General features: G+C 41.0%; 1 protein-coding gene across 5 annotated transcripts in view; it reads right to left on the bottom strand.

Moving 5' to 3' along the window:
• LOC121904923 (vacuolar protein sorting-associated protein 13B-like) overlaps positions 1 to 22,487 on the bottom strand; it is a 342,443-nt gene that overhangs the window by 64,433 nt on the left and 255,523 nt on the right. For all 5 annotated transcript variants that reach the window (XM_042422732.1, XM_042422730.1, XM_042422728.1 and 2 more), the window contains 4 exons: positions 19,878 to 20,273; positions 5,802 to 6,004; positions 4,316 to 4,532; positions 2,214 to 2,398 (listed from right to left, as the gene is read on the bottom strand). In XM_042422732.1, coding sequence (XP_042278666.1) covers positions 2,214 to 2,398; positions 4,316 to 4,532; positions 5,802 to 6,004; positions 19,878 to 20,273 — 1,001 coding nt within the window. The remainder of the gene's footprint in view (positions 1 to 2,213; positions 2,399 to 4,315; positions 4,533 to 5,801; positions 6,005 to 19,877; positions 20,274 to 22,487) is intronic.

The following is a 22,487-nucleotide window of genomic DNA, read 5'->3' as shown; positions in this document are numbered from 1 at the left end:
CTTTTCACCACGTCCACCATTTGAAAGCACATCACCTGATTCCTTTTAACAGACTTGTCAGAAGAGACAGGACCGTGCCAGATGACAGGAGGAGAGGAGTGGAAGATGTGGAAACTACATATTCATCAACCACAGGATCCACATCTCCTGCTGTGTATTACACGCTCACACACACCAATATGTCCGTAGTCACAGGAGTCCGTTTTTATGCACACGCACGCACATGGCTTTGCTTGTCTACGTGGTATTTTGGTGCCCAGAGCAGCACACACGCTACACAGTTGGGATGAGAGGTGGAAACAGGTGAAAGGTTCATTCAAATGAGGCAGCACAAAGCGAGCTTTTGGGACTATGGTGAAAACTCGGTCTTAGAAGTTGTGCTGAGAATTAGTTTCTGGCGCAAAGTCACTCTGCCAAGTGATTAAAATAGGGCCTCATGTGTGTTATGATAGTTTGGGAATACATGCGAATAACGTGATCTCTTCTGTGAATGTGTTTAGTGTGTGACTAAATATCTGTAGATGTACTGTATGTGTGTGTATGTGAGGTGCTGTGCTGGAATATCAGCTTGGTGCATCTCCTGTCAGACCAGACACATGGTTTCATAAGCCGTTCGTCTCATCAGCTGGTGAAGAATCACCTCTCTCCCCCTTGGACGAAAGAAAGTGTATTTTCACACAGATTCCTTTACACAGAGGCTCCTGTAAGCATCACAGAAGACAACACCTCCCTCTGTGACTATCTATCTCCACTCATTCCATCACTTTTTCTCTCTCTATCTTCCCTCTCTTCCTTCCTGTCAATGTACTTCCATTAACCAGCGTCTCCCTATACCAACTCCGTCTATCACTGCCTGTTCCTCTGGCGCTCCCTCCTCTACACACATCAGCTCCCTTGGTTCCCTACTGTAACTCAATATGGGGCTAATCAGCTAGAGGCTTTGGAGTTTTGGTCATTACAGACTTTACAGCTGTGGGGCCTCGTTGGGAAGTCAAACATCTGCAGCACCTTCCAATATCTTGCCTCTCCTGGGCCGGCACAACTAACAAACAGAAGAAAACATCTGTACTGTAGGTGAAAGGATTGTGGGAGTCCAGGAAGAAATCTGAGAGATAAAGGGAGGATATGGGAAGATGAGAAACTTCTGCTGCAGATGGAGGAAAGAACAAGAAAGAAGAGGGAAGGTATATTAACCCTAAAGCCTGTAACAACTGATGAATTTAATATAAAAATGTAATAAAAACTCCCTCTAAATGAAAATGTAATGAAAATGTAATAAAAACTTACTATTGGAAAAGGAAGGATCAGTTAATGTCACTTAAAATTAAAAAAAATATGAAATTAATCTGTGATAATGCTGTGAATAAGAAATGAGTCATGTTTTATAGAACATAATAATAATTTTAATAATAATAATAAAGTTAGGTCAAAAAATAAGCCTCCAAAGTGACTATAGATATGATATTGTCAGGCAATTTTACCCCAAAATAGCATACTCTGCTCCAGTTGGAGGAGGATTCAAAAGCATGTGACTTTGACTATGATGATCAAGCTGGAAAGTGAAGGAGGAGATAGAAATGCGGAGGATGAGTGATAGAAAGAAAGGTGGGATGTCCTGTCCCCCACTGAGGCCCTGCAGACTCAGTAGCTGCTACAGTCTGCCAAAATATAACCTCATCTGGGGTTGAAGACACCTGGTTTTCACACCAGAGCATGCCAGATGACTTCCACAGCTGTCTGACCATGTATTACATGTTTGGAAGGACAGCAGGGGTCTCTGTCATTCAATAACATGGCGGGTATGGGAGTTCTCATGACTCATATCATGGGAATCATAATGGCACACAGCCCAGCTCTAAGACAGTTTATTTCTCTTTCATTGCAGGTGATGTTAAGCAGGGAGCAGTGAGAGGGATGTGTGGATTCTTTTCTCATCGTATTCCTCTTCCACCTTCTTCCTAGCAGCAGGATCGTAAGACCACTAACACATCTTGATACAAACGATGTAATAAATTAAAACATGTGGATGCATAACACAGTGTCACTCTTTTCAAAGAGAAGAGAAGCACCTGGATGTAGTTTGGGCAGTTTGAAACAGTTGAACCTCGAAAGCTGTGTTTGGAGTGTATTTATCAATAGCTGCGGTATGTGTGGTAGTAACCTACATTGTGGTATTTGTTTCTAAAATCAACATGATGTGTGTTCATTTCTACCTGTAAGGCGTCCCCTAAGTCGGCTGTGCTGATCTCCGGGTCTTCTGTGGTGTTGAAAGGGACAGGGGTTATCCTGACAAAGGTAAGGACACGTGGCTCAGGGTACCTCCACAGCATCACCCCCGGGCTGTCCTCTGTCTCGCTGTAGAACACCACCTCATGGGGTCCTGGCTGTCTCTGGGAAGCTGCGAGGAGAGAAGAACAATAATATCAGAGTAACTTCAATTTAATCTGTCAGTGATATAAAAGCAAGGCTTGTACTGTGCTTTGCAGGAAGACATAAAAGCCATAGAGGGAAAACATATGGTGAGGGGATAAGAGAGTAAGAAAATGAGGCGAGGAGCACAGTGGAAAGGAAAATAAGGAAAGAGAAAGGTAGAGGAGAAAAATAAAGCGTTATACTGCAGCTGACTGATTTAAAAGCAGAGGATGAATAGGAAAGAATCCATGAATTTTATATTTTAAGATAGATTACTAGTTGACTGTGCTGCATTCTTATTTCTGGTACCATAAAAACCCACCGCTACACAAAATTCCAAAACAAAAAGCCTTTATTGGCCCCCTCAAACATTTTCAGATGCTTGGGAAAGAAACAGAAAAACAGAGGTTTAAATAAATGTGATTAAAATTCTGATGTTCTCTAATGTGGGTGTATAATATTGTATCATTCTTTTCACATTACGTATTCACCTTTCATGGCAAAAAAACTGGATACATCTTTGTTGCAGTGATGCTTATAGGGTTATTTCTACTATGGAATCTGAAGCCTACAAAACACTATTTCCTAAAAGAGCACTGTAGATGTTTCCATGCTTTCAGAATGTTTATATGCGTAAGAGGCCGTATATAAATAAAGTGGCTGAGTAAACATTTTTGCTATTGAGTAAACAGTCATTGACTGAACCATGCCAAGCACCTGCAAAAGCTGGATAACACTGGATCTAAACTTCTGAGTGGTGTTTGACTTAAGTTGTGGCTGCTGTTTGGGATTCAAGTCCTTTGGAAAAATGTTTATTTGAAAAAAACAGTCAGGCAGAGAACGGCTGCTTTGTTTGGCCCTTGGGGGTACAAACACTGAGACTCTCTTTGCAAAAAGCACATTTCAAGGGGCAGTGAAATCTTGACTTTGGCTAATTTTTCCTTTTATGTGAATCTGTGTGATGCTCACTTGAAGGTGGACAGTGTATTGTTCTTTTGCAAACAGGGAGATGAAAGAAAAGAAAACCTAGACAATTTCATGAGGTTTTGCTTTCATTAGCATTAGCTTGAATGTAGAGAAAGTGAGGGAGAAAGACAGATCCCTTCTACTCCTCTCTCCATCCATCTTTCATCTCCTCCTCTGTCCATCTATCCTATCCATCCCTGTGTCAGGCCCCGGGGGGCCACTCGCCATTCTCTTTACTTCGGGGCCTGATTTTCCCTGGCTGTTGACAACATGTTGCCGACAGATTGTCCTCTCTGTTCTAGTTCACTACTGTACGTTCTCCTGCTTCAGCCAGCATATTAAATGCATCAAAGACCAGTGGAACAGTGCAACAAACAAAGACTCAACCACAGCTGACAGAGTGGACGGCTGGTCTACAGCCAGAGAGAAGTTTGATCCTCTGTGTATAATGTTCCTGTGTGTGTCTGTGTGTGTGCACGTAGAGGACAGCACACACAAAGCACAAAGAGAGGGAATAAACAGCATGTTACTCAAGAGTGGAACCAGGCAGACATGTCCGATGAAACTCCTTTCCACAGAGGGCTTTGATCTGACTTTGATTTAAACCGATGTGTATCTTAAAGTGACATCTCACTTTGGTAAAAAGGTTCTGTTTTTAGTTAGTACAAACCTAATAGGTGTTCATAAATGGTGGACCATTGATTCTGTCCATCCTATGGATCTAGCGACCAGTTTACCACCTTTCCATCCATTTTAAAAACTTTGTCAAGAAATAATCAGGAGAATCTATAACAGGTAATATCATTTTACTCCCAGTCCAGGATAATTCTCCTTAAGAAGCTATTTTGTTCTGTTTGAAATTGCTGCTATGAATGCAAGATGATAAAGCAAACACCAAGGGCAATCAACCTGTGCAAGATCAGCATGTAACATTCACCTGAGTCCTGGATGTACTGAAAATGTCCTGTGCGCAGGTCATCAGAGCTGTGCTCTGTCCGAGGAGAGGGAGAACCCGGGGAGGGAGGTGGTTGGGTGTGGCAGGCTTTGCCTTTCAAAAAGCTATCAGTTGAATCCCCTTTCTGAAGGTGGAGATATGCCTGTAGGTGCTCCTCCACCAGCTTGAGGCAGTTCAGATGTTCTTGGCCCCAAAACACCTGTCAAGACAGAGGGAGAGAGGGTGAAATCAAGGCACAGCGAGATGTAGGGATGGAAAGAAAACGAGGGACTTAGAGGAAGTAGAGAGAGAGCTAAAGAACAGAAACAGTGATAAATAAAAGCTGGATAGTGACACAGACTCACAGCTTATGCATAAATACCTACATCGACAATTATTCAACTTTCTTTTCCAAAACAGGAAGAGGGGCAGTAAGCTTACCCTTGTCATCACCTCTTCACATCCTTACTAACATTACCCAACATAACCTAACATCCTCCTTACTTACCCGCGGCATTCCCCTTCCCGTGCTCCATCAAAGCGGGTTTGCCTGGGGTTTGGACTAAGAACCAGGAATCTCTGAGTCAAAAACTCTTCACACATGGAGCTGCCTGCCTGCTACTCACTAACTTGCAAGGGTGGGTTATGACTAAACTCTAAAAACAGGAAAATTTGGGGAGTTTTTTTCAGGTTTTTGGAAAGAGAACACGAGAAGAAGGAAATCGGAAGGAATTCCGGTGGTTTTTGTACAGCACTTGATTAAAACACCACAAATGCCAATATTTTCAGAGGGAAATGTATGATTACGTATTAAGTGTTGACTTGCGAGTGATGTTTCTGTTAATGGGCACGCAATAAAAGCATTAAGGGAACTATTGAAAATAGGGGGGTTGGGGTGGGGGTTCCCCCTGAACTTGTAATGTGGAATAAATACATTAGTATTAACGCATTCAGTTAGTCACATTGAAAAAGGGACTTTTCAGTGTGGACATTATGTAACTTCTCCCAGGAAAAAAGGCACATATACTGTAAGATATAACTCCCCTAAAAATAGTCTTACAATATTCCACCATTTAACCAGCAGATGTGATTCAAATCTACAGTGGAATTACAGCATGCAATTTCTGCTGTCAACACCTCAACTGCAAAGAGGACAGAGGCTATGGCAGAATTGAAGAGGAAGAGCAGATTTAAGAGGAGTGCTGAGACTGAGATGAGCTGCGCCCGTGGGTGTCAGCCTATGAGTATAATTATTAATTTGGAAACCAAAGGCCCTTTTTTAAGTGTGCAGCAGCGTTGCCTTGTGATTAGAGGCTGAGTTTGTACTTGTAAGTGCCTTGCTCAAACCCTTGGGTGTCCTTGAGCAAAACACTCAGTCCCAACCAGGTGCAGAGGTGCTGATCTGACCTTGACCTCTTAAAACTGTAACTGTGCTGGGTGATAAATCTTGCCATAGAGGATGCTCAATTAATCTTATGGGTATTCAAACCTGCAGCAGGCCTCCCTTCAGGTCCAGCAGCAGTTTAGGGGGGCCAGGCTCAGGTCCAGGGCTACCGCTGTGCCGACACCACCGAGCCTCCAGGGAGGTGCTGCAGGAGAACGGCCCCAGCAGAAGACGGCTTCGTTCCTTCAGCCCTGTTCTCACTAACACATCTTGCAGCTCCAGCAGCACAGAAGCAGCCTGAACTCCATCTAGTAGGACAGAAAGAATAACAATAAATGACAAGTACAGCAGAGGGTGGAACTACAGTAGGACAACTGAGGATACATAATATGTCAAAATGATGAGTCATTGATACTGTATATATAACATAGGTTGTGCGTAAAGCACGACTGGTCATTAATATATTGATTACACTTTGGAGTAAATAAGTGAGAGGGTTCACATAGACAGGAAAAACATCAAAAATCAATACTAGTTTGAAAGTGAAATATTGATCCCTCTAATTATAGATAATAACTAACACAGTTCATGCATACAGGTGTAACCAAGCCAGATTTAACTGAAACGTATGAACAATCCAACCTCAAGTTGCATGAATGCTTGCCGCTGGGTTTTGAACTAAGTTCAACTATCTCAGTCTGGCTATGTGACATCAAAGTAGCAAAATATACAGTACAATTACATCAACCACATTACTGGCCACTGAACAATTGTGCTCATCAGATGTTATTAGCTACAGTAAAAGCTTGGCTCCCTGTAACAAGGGAGCATTATTTTTCCTTTTTAACAGTTATGTGCATATCTGTTCCTACTGCTGCCTTTGTGTTCTTATTTGATAAGCTAATAGCCTATTAAGACACACAGGTTCTCTGATTTGAAGAGGACTGGTATGTATAGAGGAAGTTTTTAATTAGACTGAGTATCATGGTTGTAGAGTGATAAGAATTTACCAACATTTGATCTGAGACTAAAAAAAAGTGTTTAAATCCCTGCCACACATCTTTACACGCAAATTAAATTTGTTGATCTGATTGGAAAAAAAGGTAGTGTTCAATTATCAATTAATAGGAAGAATAGCTGTGTGTCTCTGTGACAGAGGTGTTCTGGGGTCATGGGTTCACCAGGCTTGTTTAGATTCAAGTTCAAATTCGGGGATTCTATGATTTGGTAAACCAAAAAGCTTAACAAACAAGATGACCGTGAGAAAGTCCTGGTGGGATCCAGACAGAGGAGCCAAACACCCACTCATGCTGAAAGAACCTCACATAGTCCTTTCCATTTAAATAGAGATGTGTCACTGTGGTCACGGACTATCCTGTACTTGTCCTTTTGGTCCCTTAAATCAGCAAACTGAAACCCCGTTTACTAGCCGTTGACATGGGAGGGCTGATCTGGTCAGTTACAGCTTCAGCAGAAGCAGCCCATTTGGAAACCTCAACCCTGGATGACTAATAATGCCCTGAGAGGCAGCTCTTTAAATGTGCCTTTTAACTTGAGAAATTCTCACTCCCGTCTGCTTGGCTGTAAGTCTGGGAAAGTAAAAGAAAGCAGCGACACACCTGTTTCAATGCATAAATATACGGTAAGAAAAAGGAGTGACTTTAAATACAATTCATATTATTTCACTGTGTGATATTTGAAATTTCAACAGTTGAAAAGAATGTAGACTGACATCTTAAAAGATATTTTCTGATTACAACATTCACATCACTAATCATCTAACAGCAGTGATTTTTGTTTGTTTTTTGTTAACACTGTAATAAGCACTTGTATCTCTAAAACACAACAAGGGGTAGCCATCTAGAACATGAAGATTTAATTACATGACATCAGTAACCCAATGGTGAATGTATATGATCAAAAACTGGCTTCTCCTTTAACAAATCTACAGGCACTCAAAAAGAAAAAAACATGCTCTGTATTGTATTTATTTCCTAAGTAATGCCTTGTGTGTCTGTCCAATACCTCAATTTCATTTGGACAGATAGGGTAAATCCACGTCCAAGTCCCAACTGAGAGCATGGATGTATTTTTACATATCAACAACATTCCTTACTTATATCACAGCCCTTTGAGGAAAGACTTTGACTACAGTGGCTTAGGGTTCACTTGGGGTAAAGCAGGATAGATGGGGTTTGAGGGAGAGATGGAAAAGCATATGAAGGGAGTGGGGGAGGAAGTGATAAATGAGGAGACAAATAGACATAGACATAGAGGGAGGGAGAGCGTGTGAAGAGTCTGAACCAGAGGGTGTCAGAGAGAGAGCTAGCTATGATATGATGAAGATATGATACACACAAGTACTTAACATCTTTCCAGGCTTGGTAAACTGACTAAGGAACATCTTATTCAACATTAGAGCCAAATAACACAACAGGGGGGTTCCAATAAAAGAGGGCTTCTCTTGTATAAATCATTGTGTGGGAAATATTATACTAGGATGACTCATTTCTCGAAGGAAAGACATTGTTGATACAAGTTGGCAGTTTACCTGCTAGTACCTTCTGGTGTTGCGGTGCTGATAGAGCTGTTAGAGATCACTTGCTGAAGTGTGGAGATCAGGTTTATTTTCATGGCTAGGATTTATTAGACAGCACGAGGGCACTCCCAAACTGGCTTGTTAAATGGAGAATCTTTCATTCACGTATAAGCGTAAAAGGAGACGCAAGCAGATGTATCTGAAGTGCAGACACGCATACATACCGTACATAATCTGGAGTACATAAACATGTACCAAATGTCTGCATACACACACATGTAAATGTAGACGCACACTTGTGCACACCCAGGTGAACAAGTGGAAAAAAATTCACACACACACACACACACACACACACACACACACACACACACACACACACACACACACACACACACACACACACACACACACACACACACACACACACACATACACGCATATCAAAGCATTCTCTTCTGTCTCACCATGCGTCATTTACAGCCCAGCTGACCGCAGCATCCTGGTGTTAAAGCCAGCAGCAGCAGCCAGCACTCTTAATAATCACCCTAATTGGGAGTGGTTTTAATGAGGGGGAATCCCTTTCTTTCCTCATCCCATCCTCCATTCTTCCATCCAGGCAAGTCAGACACACATTTCTCCACCATCTCTTCATCTTTGCCTTAGCCCTGCATGACCATATTACCAGTGTATAAGTTTGTCTCCAGAGATGTGTCAGCGAACAGCCCAAAGACATTACACTGCTGAACTGTGAAGTACTGCCATAAGCAGGGAGGAGCAGAAGGAATGTTTAAAAGAAAAAAAAAAAAAAAGACCTGGGAAAATATTTGAGAATGAGGCAGGCGGTACCTGTCCTACATACAGTATGCTGTAATATTTATGTGACATATTTACAGAAGATGGGTAAAAAACACAAAAATAAGAGAGACAATGGGGAAAAGAGAATGATGCATGCAAAAAAGATAGATATGGACATAGAGAGAAAGAGAGAGAAGAGAAAGAGACTGTGATTGCTTAATGATAGGGAGAAAATAAAACAGCAGCAGCAAGTTACTGGAGAGTTTTGACCTCAGACACGTGGTTGCGGTAAGAGAGATGACAAATATTGGATACCAGTGAACCGATGGTTATTTCCCAATCACGCCTTCATACAGGGACACCTTATGAGACAAACACCTGAACACGGACACAAATGTGCATGCAAGCTCATGAAATACAAAGACTTTTTACAGAAACCAAACAAAGTATCATGTCATGGGGACAAGAATATTGCGTTATGTCAATGTTAACCATGTGGTTGTCCCATATGTAAAAGACATGCACAATCACACACACACACAGACACACACACACTCGAGTTAATGGACAGCTGTTTGGGGGTATTTGACATGGCTCCAATTCATGTGTTTAAGGTTTAGAAAACTGGCTTAGTCGGAGCCAAGTGAAACTGATCCTGGCATATGAAAATGGCACTAACACACATATGCGCGCACACATACGCTTTAATACTATAACGCTTTGTTTTCAGTTTTACAAAAATAGCATACTGTAAATAGTACAATACAAACTGTAGTACTGAAAACACAAAAACAAAATATTAGTTTTCAATACAACCATTTAGCCTCAATTAATGGTACTGTGTACATAGCTCTACTGTACACATTTAGTGACTGCCAGTAACTGCAGACACAGAGCAGTATTTTGCAAGTACTTTTGACTTGGGAACATCTGGAAAACCCTCAGTCTATGGACATTATTGAAACAGCCACATATTTATTCAAGCAGTCTGCACTCATATCGAACTGTGAAGCAGCATGAACAACAGGCTGATGGAAAAACACAAAAACCCTCAAACACAATGATATACAGTACAAATACACAAACAGAGGGGGTGAAAAGTATAATCCAGAGGATTTGGTCCATGTCTGGTTGACTGAGCTACAATAATTGAATAATATCAAAATGATAAGAAACTTAATTGAGAACTAACTTGATCAGGTACAGATCTGTACACTATTTACACCTGGCAGTCAAGACACTACTGCTCCCCATTAACAGTGACCAGTTCATTTGCTACTGATGCCCCCAGGATCCTAGCCCCAGTGACAATGATTCCCTCTGGCCATCCTTTCCCCCTAGTGTTGTCCCTTACTACCCCTGCTGGCCATCCACTACTTCCACAAGTGCTGTGATTTGCAATAACAGATCTCCCCCGCTGTTTTTCTATTAAGCCTCATAGGGGAGCAAATACACTGACTGGCCACTTCATTAGGAACACATTTTAACACAATCCAATACAACAGCTCTGCCATAAATTCTGCATTTATGAAGGTTATACATTTTCAGTTCTTGTTGACATTGTCAGAAATTCTATTTTATGTTTATTATTGAGGTTGTAGTGGGTGGTGTTGGTGTACTGGAGTGCATTATACTGAAAAGTGTTCCTAATATTTTGCCCCCCCCCCATGTATGTTAACGGAGTGGATAAAATATTAGGAACATCGTTCAATATAATGCACCCCAGTACATCACCACCACCCACTATCATTTCAATAATAAACATAAAGTAGAATGATCACCTTTCTGACAATGTCAACAAAAACTGAAAATGTATAAGCTTTGTAAATGTAGAATTTATGGCGTTTCCTGTTTCCTCTCCCTCTGCTCTGTCACCAAACAATTTTGGCCCCTTGAATGTGAGATCTCTTAGTAATAAATCTTTTATCATTAATGATTTTATTGTTTCTAATAATCTGGACTCTTGTTATGACTATTGAGACTTGACTGTCACCAAGGGACACTATTCCCCTGATTGAGGCAACACCCCCTGATTTTGTATATTCTCACATTCCCAGGTCATCTGGAGGAGGGGATGGTGTAGCTGTATTTTTACAGTTAGGGCTAAAATGCCATCCTGTCACTTTTGGTAATTTTATTTCCTCTGAAGTGTTAAGTTTCTTAATTACTGGCCCTACCCCCTTACCCTGCATCTTAATTTATAGGCCTCCTAAATCTGTTTTATTTCTTAGTTTGTATCTACTGTTATGCCTAAATATGACAGGGTGCTTATTCTCTGTGATATTAATATTCATGTATGTTGTCCTTCCCATTCCCTCACCTCTCTCTTCTTTAAAAAAAAAAAAAATCTTCAGACTCTTTTAACCTCATTCAATATGTTAAAGGGGCCACACATTCTAAAGGTCACATTTAGATTTAGTTCTCTCCTGTAGTCTCTCTCTCTCTTTCTCTCATGTCAATTTGGTGGATATGCTGGTAACTGACCATAAAGCTGTTGTTTTTAAAGTTCCACTGCAGCTTTCTATTCCTCGTCTCCACCCTACAACACATTCTTGCATTCTCAATGCTGGTTCTGCAGCTAAATTCTGTAATGCTTTTAATTTATCTTTCTTTAATTCTACATTATTTTCTCTCAATCCAGATGCTCTGGATTCATTTAACGATCAGTGCCAAACCATCCACGACCAAATTGCACCATTTAAAACTAAGAAACAAAAATCAAATAACCTCCCCTGGCTGAGCAATCACACTTGAGCACTAAAAATCTGAACGTCATTGGAAGGTAAACAAGTCCAAAATAGCACATAACACCCTTGAAACCATATGTTATCTTATCAGAAGGCAGTTAAGGATGTGAGATCAGCCTATTTCTCCGAGTTAATATCCAGAAATCACCACAATCCTGAAGTTCTGTTTAGGGTAATTGATTCAGTTATTAATGATCCCTCCACTTCTCCTTCTATACCTGACTGTGAGCAATCCGAAAAAATTCTCACTTTTGTTAATAAGGTCGAGAGTATCAGGTCCCAAATCCAGCCTGACCCTTGCATTGTTTCTGTTTCCCATGTTAGTTCTGCCTTTTTTCCAAGTTTCAACACATCACAATCTCAATGTTAGAGGATACAGTCTCCCATATGAATTCCTCCTCCTGCAGCTAAGACATCATCCCCACTAAACTGCTCAAGGAGGTATTTTCCACTGTTGGCCTGGTTATTTTGCAAATTTTTTAACAACTCTCTGGCTTTTGGTACTTTTCCAAACAGTTTTAAGCTATTATTCACCCATTACTAAAGAAACCTAATTTTGGACCTCCTTTCAGTAAGTAACGACAGACCAGTCTCTGTCTTTTTTATCCAAGGTTCTGGAGAAAGCAATTTCATCCCAACTGATATCTGTTATGAAAAATAATAGTGTTTTTAACTGTGTTCAGTCTGGTTTTAGATCACTTGATAGTACGGAGACAGCTCTTGTTAAGGTTACTAATGACCTCCTGCTGACTGCCGACAGAGGTGACAGCTCAATTTTAGTTCTTTTAGATTTAAATGCCGCATTTGATACAGTCGATCATATCCTCTTACATCGCTTAGAAACTTGGGTAGGCCTCCAGGGCACGGCTCTCAGCTTATTACGTTCATACCTCTCCAACAGAACTTTTTCCGTTACTCTGGGTAACTCTACTCCCTTGAGGGCTCAGTTGAGTTGTGGTGTCCCTCAAGGTTGTGTTCTTGGCCCCCTTCTGTTCTCTATATACATGCTGCCACTCGGCCGTGTTATTCAGAAGCATGATGTGCTTTACCACTTTTATGCTGATGACACTCTGATATTTGCCATTAAAACCCACAGATCCTAGCAGCCTAGCAAATCTTACGACATGACTCTCTGATATTAAATCCTGGATGACCCAAAACTTTCTCAAATTTAATGAAGATAAGTCTGAGGTCATTTTATTCAGTCCCCCAAATTTCATTAGCTCTTTTGGTGCTAATCTTGGTGATCTGTCAAATAATATTATGCTGGCTGCTAGGAATCAAGGAATATTTGATGCTAACCTCTGTTCTGACGACCAGATCAAAAATGCTGTCAAGTCAGGTTTCTTCCAGCTCAAGATACTCTCTTAAATTAATCATTTTTATAAGTTGCTGATTTACAAAAAGTTGCACATACTTTTATCTATTCTCAGCTTGATTATTGCAACATACTTTATCACATGATCACATTACTCCTATGCTTGCCTCCCTACATTGGCTTCCTGTTAAATTTTGCATTGATTTTAAAATCTTACTGCTCACTTTTAAAGCCTTAAACGGCCTTGCACCTAAATATATCTCTGACTTATTGACCTGGTATGTGCCCTCTTGGCCATTAAGATCGGCGGATGGAGCCTTGCTGTTTACTCCCAAACATGGTTGGTGATTGGGGATTTGCTATTAGAGCTCCCACACTATGTAACTCTCTGCCTCCTGAAATCAGACAGACTAATTTGCCAGTTTCTTTTAAATCTCTTCTTAAAACTTTTCTCTTTGTAAAAGCTTTTGAAAATGTCTGATATATGTTTTTATTTGTCTCATCCTATTCATTTTATTCTCTCTACTTTCTTTTTATCTGCTTTGTCTGGTTTTCTTTTCTGTAAATCATTTTGTAACATTGTTAAGTGCTATATAAATAAAGTTTATTATTATTTTTATTATTATTACACCTGCATATCTCACTGTAGACTTGCCAGGAACCCAGTGCACACAAGCACATGCTCCGCAGGCTAACATACAACTTATGACACCCGAGGAACAAAGTGGGTGGTGGAGGATAGGGTGGATGGAAATCTTCCTAAAGTGAAATACATCTCTGGCAAACGCTTGGGTAAGATTAGAAAGGATCGGAGACTGATTTACCGTGTCGGTTTCTCCCTGGCAGCCGTTATCTGACCACTGCCTGGCTGATTTATACCCCAGGACGTACTGGTATCAATTAGGAGAAACCTAAAGGAGTCATTACCTAACTAGCAGAGGCCCCTGAAGACTGTCTGGGATGGTAAGAGTAATAGAAGTAATATACTGTCACTCACCACAGAAATACACTATTCACTTACCACAAGACCACTATAGGACACTAGAGGAAACTGGTTTCGTAGTGGGGGACACAGTCGGCCAACATGGCACAGTGCAGGGAGCTGTGCGTCATCCAAGCCGTTACAAATTCAGTAAGTAATGAGTGTTGATTGGTTACATATGGGCCCAATGACAGTTGCAAAGCATCTGCAAATTAGGTATAGATATGTGTTGATCTTTTTTATATATTCAACTTTAAATTTGATCTTTCTAGCATGACATGTATGAAGATAATACTGCAAGTAGATGGACCTTGCTGTCTTTCTCTCTCTCTCTCTCTCTCTCTCTCTCTCTCTCTCTCTCTCTGTGGTTGCTCCAGTGGTCTGTGTGTGTGTGATATGTTGCAAGAAGGACATGCACTGCCCAGCGGGAAAAGAAAAAGAAACAGAGAGACTGGCCTAATGTTACATTAACCAGGCAATCTGATGGTCAGTAATGGATGAAATAAAGCACAATGGGGAGCTTCTTAAAATCCCTAGTGACTGAGTGAATGCTTCTTCATCATAGAAACATTATGACCTTGTATGACCCATGACCGTGCTGTGATAGTTAAGCTGGGAAAAAAGTTATGACTTTTCTAGCAACGTTCATCTGGCAAGTTGAGCATGATAATAGAATAACAGGGAAGGGCTGATAGTTTGGGCTGCAATTTGTGTTGGTGGGTTGCAGTGCATTATTCTGTGTAGGCCATGTATTATACAGTATGTGTGTTCTCCTGGGTTTAAGTTGTTGAAGTAAGATCAACATAGCCGCATTCTGAAAGCCACCAAGGTGCCTCAAAATAAGAGCTTTGAATATTTAGGGGAACTCCAGCTATTTTACACACCAAAGTCTGATCACAGGTCATGGGGAGTACTACTATGTGTAATAAGTTGTCTAAAGCCTTTTGTGAGCCTTTTGTGGCTCCTGAGGACCTGCGCAAAGTCTGATAAATTGACACTGACTGAAGTGATGTCACTTGAGTCAGTGTGGGTTGGGGCTGAAGACTACAAGTTTGAAAATGAAACAAACCAGGGGGTGTGAAGTTAGAGAGGTTCCCAGACCTCTGTTTCCCGCTCCTCATCCCTGCATGAGGCTCCAGGCTACATTAGCTGCTACTAGCATAACACACCCCAGTCTCTGTTGGCAGTTGAGTTGCATTGTGGGCAATGTAGGCACCAGGTTTGGACAAGGAAGAACAACATGTGGAATAAAAAAGACAATATCTCTGGTTATGCTGCATCGATTTTTACCCTTTTCTATTGCAAATGTTATAGAATGTTATAAGAGTGCAATAATTAATCAGTGGAGTACAAAATACTTCTATCCTGATCTTTGCCTTTAGATATTTTATTACAACAAACTCACATATCTCTCTTACTGCAGCAGACATCTTCATTTGACTCAGCAACTGTGTATTAACAAATACCTTGCTGGACAGTTTATTCCCCCATGTCTTCTCTGTGACATATTTCTATTATTAATGCAGTGAAAACAATTTAATAGTTCAGTTAGCTTGCCAAATCACAGCAGGGTGTATTTCCAAATATAAATCTCTTTAAGTTTGGCTTTGCTACTCCCTGACTATTGAAACAGAAATAATATGATAAATGGAAAAGAGTGGCTTTTTTCAGTAGAGTAAACAAACTGACATGACTGTAATTCAAAGATTGGCAAGGGAAACAAAATAAAACTTGAAAAACATGAAGAGACATAAATAAATAATGTGTAGCTTTCACTTTGTTCCACGAACAGAAGTTTTCCTTTACAAGTGTGCTGGAGTAAATCACCGTGAAGAAGCAGGGGGTCCACAGAGGCAAAGGACCGAGGAGAAAGTTTTGTGTGTGTGAGTATATTGTTGTATGCATATGAAAAAGTGCGCACTAGTCTGCTGGTGTGTGTTCTTAGGAAATCGGGGGCACTCTATGGGCAGTCTGATGGAGAGCTGAGAGATTAGGGAGGGTCTTGTTTCATGGACCTTAAGACATCTGTTCTCTCTCTCTTGCCCGCCTCCCTCCTTTCTTTCATTGAACTATAAATGCCCCCCTACCTTGGGGAGTGGTGAGCCGTGGACGGAGGGAGGAATGCGGGGCTTCCACTTGCTTTTCATTAACACAGGATCTGGTAACACACCTCACTGTCAACCTAATCCCCTCTCTCTCCATCTTGTCCCCTGGCAGACGGGGGCTGCCATGACCAGGTACAGAGCCCCAGATGTTCTATGGATGAGGGGGTGGATGACAGGGTCTTCAACCCGCTGCAGCTATGGATGTACGCTGATGAAGACAGGGTGGGGTGGGGGTGAGTGTACTGACATATACGGAGGAGACCCCTGTTACTGCCTGTTTTCTGTTTTTCCTCTTCTGTCCTGTATTATATCTCATTCTTTCTTTTTTTGCCTTTCTTTCTTCTTCCTTCATGTCTTTGTCCAACCTTCTCTTTCCTTTGATTCTTGACCTCATATGCTCTTCTGTCCTTTGAACACAAATTAACAAATTTTCTCTGATATTCTTTCTGCTCAAACTGCATTTTTCTCTTCTCATGTTTTGTTTCATATTACATGTTTGATTTAACTTCTCCTTCTCTCCTCTCACATTACTCTAACTCAATATCATTTATTTGTCCTTTTTTCTCTTTCACTCGCTGCACCACACTCCTATTTCCCTTCTTTTGCAACTCTTACATTTTCCTTCCCTCTTACTCCTCCTCCTGTTTTTCCTTGCACAGTGGTATCATTCTCAGGACTGCTGTGGTCCATCAATCTCAGCCTGCCACTGAGGGCCAGCAGAGCAACAACAGCAGCAACAGTAGTGTACATACTGTAGCAGTAGTAATACTACATTCTCCTGTCTTACATCTCTCATATACAGCCTGTCCCAGGGGGGTCATTCCTGCTGACTTATTGTGGCAGCTCAAACGCTCAGCGTTACAGAACGAGAATCCTAACCTTTATCTTTGTAAAATTCCAAGGTATCCGTTTTCGGAGGTATGGAGCGGACTGGAGAGGCCAGAGTGGTGAGTGATGGAGGCAGGGCAGCTAAGGCTAGAAGTCAGCAGATACATCTATTGTCACCAACGATCAGTCTGCGTAATTGGAGACAGTTTGTCTACTTTCAATGGCAACAAATCTGGAAACGCTATGTGAAGAAGCCCTTGGGGAAAATAGCTGTGCTGGTTGTGACAAAGATCTACAAGTGTGCTAAAGTTATCAAGAGACAAAAAAAGAAAACAACTGGGTCAAGACAAACATTATTCAAGAGGAAATATTCAGGCATTTGCTTTAAAATACCATTTCCCACACAAAAAAAGATCCTTTTTGGGGGCATATTTGGTGAAAAAACTTCATAGTCTTCCACTGGCAACATTTGCAGGTGTCACTCCCCATGAACTTTCAACATGTTCTCAGCCACGAGGCAAACTGATGAAATATCAGGGGCTATAATGAGATCTACATAAAGTATCTTGAACCTCACAGGTATTTCAGAGAGCACTCAAATATGATGCATGAAGAGCTGAATAAAACTTTTGCAGCATGTGATGACAGCATTAGTTTTATGGCAGTTATTATACTGTCTTGATCAGAACAGACATACATGAAGTTATGCTTTTTGGTCCATAACAAAAACCAGTAAGAGTTTGTGGCCAAACTGGGGATGAATGATCCAATCGATGTCAATAAACACCAGTGGTCTTGAACCCAACGTTTTTATTTGTGTCCAGTCAAACCGTAATGTCTGAGAGCAGCAGTGGCTTTGTTTCAAGGTGCTGGTAATTGTGGGGAAAACCATGTCCATGAAAAGGCAGTTCACTGCACACTAATCTCTAGTTTCCTGTGTTTACTATAAACAAAGAACTACTATTAACAAATCTCTTTTGAAAAGTATTACTATGTGTAAAGGAAGCACAATCACTATAAATAGTAGGGTCATTTGAAATCAAAGTGAGTGGGTGGGGATTAGCTTTCATATTAGCACAATTGTCTCTAAACTCCATTTCTTTTTCCATTGCATTGCATACACAGTTTCAACTGTGTTTATCAAAGTCAACACATCAAAGATGGATGAAAGCTGAAAAGCTGGTGAAAATCAGTGCAGGGCAGCAGTGCTGAGTATTGTGTCACCATGCAGTTATGCAGATTTGAGTAAACAAAGTGCAAATTGTTTGAGGTTTTAATTAAAATTTTCGACAATCATTTTATCTGAAGTAACCCTATATAACAACATCTGTAAAACAGATGCAGGCACTTAGGGAGCCCAGTTCCAGCTCTGTCCTCGTCCCTCAGCAACCTCAGTCATAAGGGGATCTGTTGCTCAGCAGCACCGAGGTACAAACCATCAACTTGCAAGTATTCCTTGTTATCTACTGCATGTGGCAGGTCAGTCCTTCGCTCTCTTTTATCTTTCTGTTTCCATCTGCTGTCCAATTGGAAGACATAATGCAAAATTGCAAAAACTGAAATGCAAACCAAAAATCCTTGATCATCTGTTACAGCACGCCGGCTCACACCCAACGGCACAAAGAAATTGGACGCTTTTTAATTTACATTAGCATTAGCAGTTCTGATTGTCATAATGGAAACATTGTGATGCCTCCTGGATAATAGTCAGTGTTGATGAGGGCAGGGTTTGGTCCTGACACGAAAACAAACATCTCGCTCTCACACACAATCATACATAAACGCATGAAAATATCTTTGTCTCTCAGGCCCTAAAACACACATACCCATGCAATCAGATACACACACACTCATAGTTTCACAACAACTTTAGATCCAAGACTAACACAAACATCTCACTTTACAGTTTACTGACAAAGCTTGTTTCTGGCAGATGAAGGCTTTGCTAGCATGTGTAAAAAACAGCTAGCATATTCCAAATCATACTGAAAGCAATACTGGTATTTGCTTCCCGACCTTTGCCAGCGCGAGTAAATGACAGCGTGTCAAATCTTCCAAAAATGCATCACATATTCTTCAACAAACAAGGGAGGAAGGTGGAAAATTTGACGAAGTGCTACGTAGTGAGATACTGTTAAATTCATTTTCAGAAACAATTATTTTCTATAATTCCTCATTTGTGTTAATGCACCTCTTCATATGCAGTAGATCCATACTATTAATGACTGCGGTATTTGAAAGGATTTATACAACCTGCTGTTTAAAAACATTCTTGAGGAAATGTGTTTCAACACTTCATATTTATACAGTAATCTGAACGAATAATAAATATGAGTATGAGATGCAATGATTATAGCTCTTCAGAGTTTGTTTGTTTACATAAGGACATAAAAAAGAACAACCTGTACCCATTACATTTTTGTATCAGATATTTGAAGCTCTGTGTAACTGTACTTTATTTTCAAAGGGGCCTGGATCCATTCCTGTTGGCTCACATAGTGCAGTTGGTTACTAGACAAATGACACACCACAAAAAAGCATCTACATTTAGTGTTGTGTGTTACTGAGTCTTAAAAATGTGGTTTCTTTAAAAGATGATAAAATCTGCCAAATGGGGTGAGGTCATTACAGTTGTTTCAAATGTAGCTCCACCTGTTTCGAGAATTTCCTTGTAACAAGTGGCAATACCTTGAAATACAGCAGAATAAATAATAATTCAGCAAATTGTGGAAAGTGTGCTACTGAAGTACAATAAACATAACTCGTTGCAACTGTGATGCAGTGCTTAAATGCTTTAAGTCTCTGCCCACATAACCACGATGTCATTCTTTAGTTTCTGCGAAAACTTAAAGATGTTTACTCACCCTCTATCCTTGGCCCCGACTTCATGTTCAGACTTCCAGTCATCGCTGACACTGACACTGTCACGCTGGGCCTCATTGGATGCGCCTCCGTCTCCATGACTACTACAATCTGGGCAGTGTGGAGAGAGACCTTGTGGAAGGACAATGCCAAGGTCTTGACGCTGCTAGTTTTCCCCAGGCCCAGGGTCTGATGGTGGGGGTCTACACGGGGTGGAAAGGCCTTGGGTAGCGTCTTCATAGGGGATGAATGAGGGGTGGAATAAGTGGATGGTGGTTTACTAGAGGTGTCCCATGTTTGGTTTGGTAGGACTTTCTTCAGGTAGGCTTTGGCCTGCTCCAACTTTGCCAGTGTGGGGTTGATTTTCAGGGGCCGTGATAGCTCTACATTCAGCTCAGCTGTGGAGAGAAGTAGAAAGAAAGAAAATTAGGAAAAACAAAGATAAGAGACAAGAAAGGGTGACTAAATTAAGACTAAATTAATAACATTACTATTGTTTTCAGGACCGGGTTGTCAGCAAAATTTAACTCCTCCCTCTGTAGACAGTTTCTGAGCAGTCTCTAAAAATAGCAGAGTATCTCAAGTGCTTATCCTGTATCTTTTATTTATGAAGTAGCGAGTGATAAAGAAAACAGGACAGGAAGTAAAGGGAGCAATGCTTTTGGGCAGGTAGTAAAAACATGACTTTATTACTGGGAAAAAACAATGTTACTTCACATAGGGGTAGTACATTATAAGGTAAAACATGCACACAAACACTCCCTGGATCTCTCTGGGGCTCTGTGTGTGTTCCACCTTCTATGTTTTTGTGTTTGTGAATGGGAAATTGACATTTTATTTTATTTTTTTAAGGTTGGCATAGTGACAGACTGTTTAGTATTTCTAAAGTGCAAAAGCAGGACCTCTTAAAATATGTTAACCCAGGACACAAATTAAATAAATTCATAGTTGGCCAGGGTCCTTGCTCTGTAAAACCTACTCTTGTCATTTGAAAATCTACCATAAAGTGGAAATGATCCATTTGGGGGTTTTAAGAAAAGGCAGGCTTCATCAGTGTCCTACTGAGAAAGATCTGCTGCTCTCTAACCCACCGGATGAGCATGGTACCATGTCTCATAAATCAAACATTGAACTCTTCTCTCTTCTTCTAATCACTCAGCTTTGCATGCAAGGTCCTGTTAAAGGACAGCTGTGTCCAGTCTCAGTGTCTTATATGTGCACATATGCACACACAAATTACTGGCTCTCTCACTATAACATCCTAATGTGACACTGCGGAATAGCAGAAGAGAATCTTTTCTTCATGCCAGCCACATAAATCCAAGACTCCTCGTCTCTCTGCCGTTCAACCTCTTTCTCGTTCTCTGGTGCACTGCAGCCTTCAAACACTTGACTGGAATTTACAGAGACACATGAATTAACTCAATGCCGTTTTACACCACTTCCATTATCCCATTTTTCCACTTGGTCATGATGATGGGAGAGGGAAGCAGCTGAAAACAAGCACAGCTGTTTTTCATGGTCTCATCAAGGCACCAGTGTTTAGAGGCTTTTTAAGGGTTTTAGGCCTCCCGTCTGTCTCCTTCCCAGGTAGGAGCACTGGATGACATGAGTGGGAGCGCTGCCAAGAGAGGCAAGCATGCATGCATATATGCATATGCACACACACACACACACACCCTCAGGATTCTTTTTCATTTAATCCAGTGGAAGTGAGGCACATGGTCAAATGGAAGGATGGCTCGAGAGAGGAACTGGAGGAAAGATAGGTGGAATTTGCTGTGCAATGTAGCTTATCATTTCCACTTGACTTATCACCAGGAAACTTTCCAGTGGTGGAATAAATAGCCTGTATGCAGCTGTTCATCCAGGTTCCTCTGCTCCCCTCCCCTGTTGTTTCACCATTTTATTTTCTCCCTCTGTTTCATGTAGCCCATCTTTCTGTTTCTTCTCTCCTCCTCAATCCTTTCTATCTTTTACTTTTCCTCCACCCTTCGGCCTAATCAACCCCACCTCAGCTGTAATCACATGAAGCTGTCTCTGATCACCCAGTCAGGGCCATCACCGAGACCTGGGCCTTGCCTGGCTCTCCACACAGTGAGAGCTGGTTCTGATTATTGATTGTCCTCCTTCCTCAAATCCCTTTCTGCCCCCACCCTGAAAAAAACATCCTACGCTCACACCTAGCCAGTTCTGACCTGATGGTAACAGATTAATTATCCGATTAACCTCTCAGAAACTCACCTGCCCCGAGTGATCAATGCAATGGATAGAGCATACTACATTATAACCCTATATTTAACTTTTACTTAACCTGTGTCATTTATCATGAGAAAAATGTTCCTGCACTTTTAGCTACAACACATATTTCACTAATATGAAATTTGATTCTTATTTGATCGCTGCCAGGAGGACAGTTAGGGTTAGACTCAATGCATGTTTCACTGCCTCAGTAGGCAGTGACTATAGTATTGTCTCAAAAAATGGTAACGGGTTCAAACACATTCAAATCTACATTATGATATATGGTAATTTCACAGACACCGAGGAACACTAAGTCAGAACCTTGTCTGGACATGGTTGTGGGAGTTGTCTCTTTTATCAGAGCTACC

Source organism: Thunnus maccoyii, chromosome 10 (genome assembly GCF_910596095.1).
Source record: "Thunnus maccoyii chromosome 10, fThuMac1.1, whole genome shotgun sequence".
NCBI lineage: Eukaryota > Metazoa > Chordata > Actinopteri > Scombriformes > Scombridae > Thunnus > Thunnus maccoyii.
Note: the sequence above shows the minus strand (reverse complement) of the source record. Positions and strands in the feature narration are given on the sequence as shown.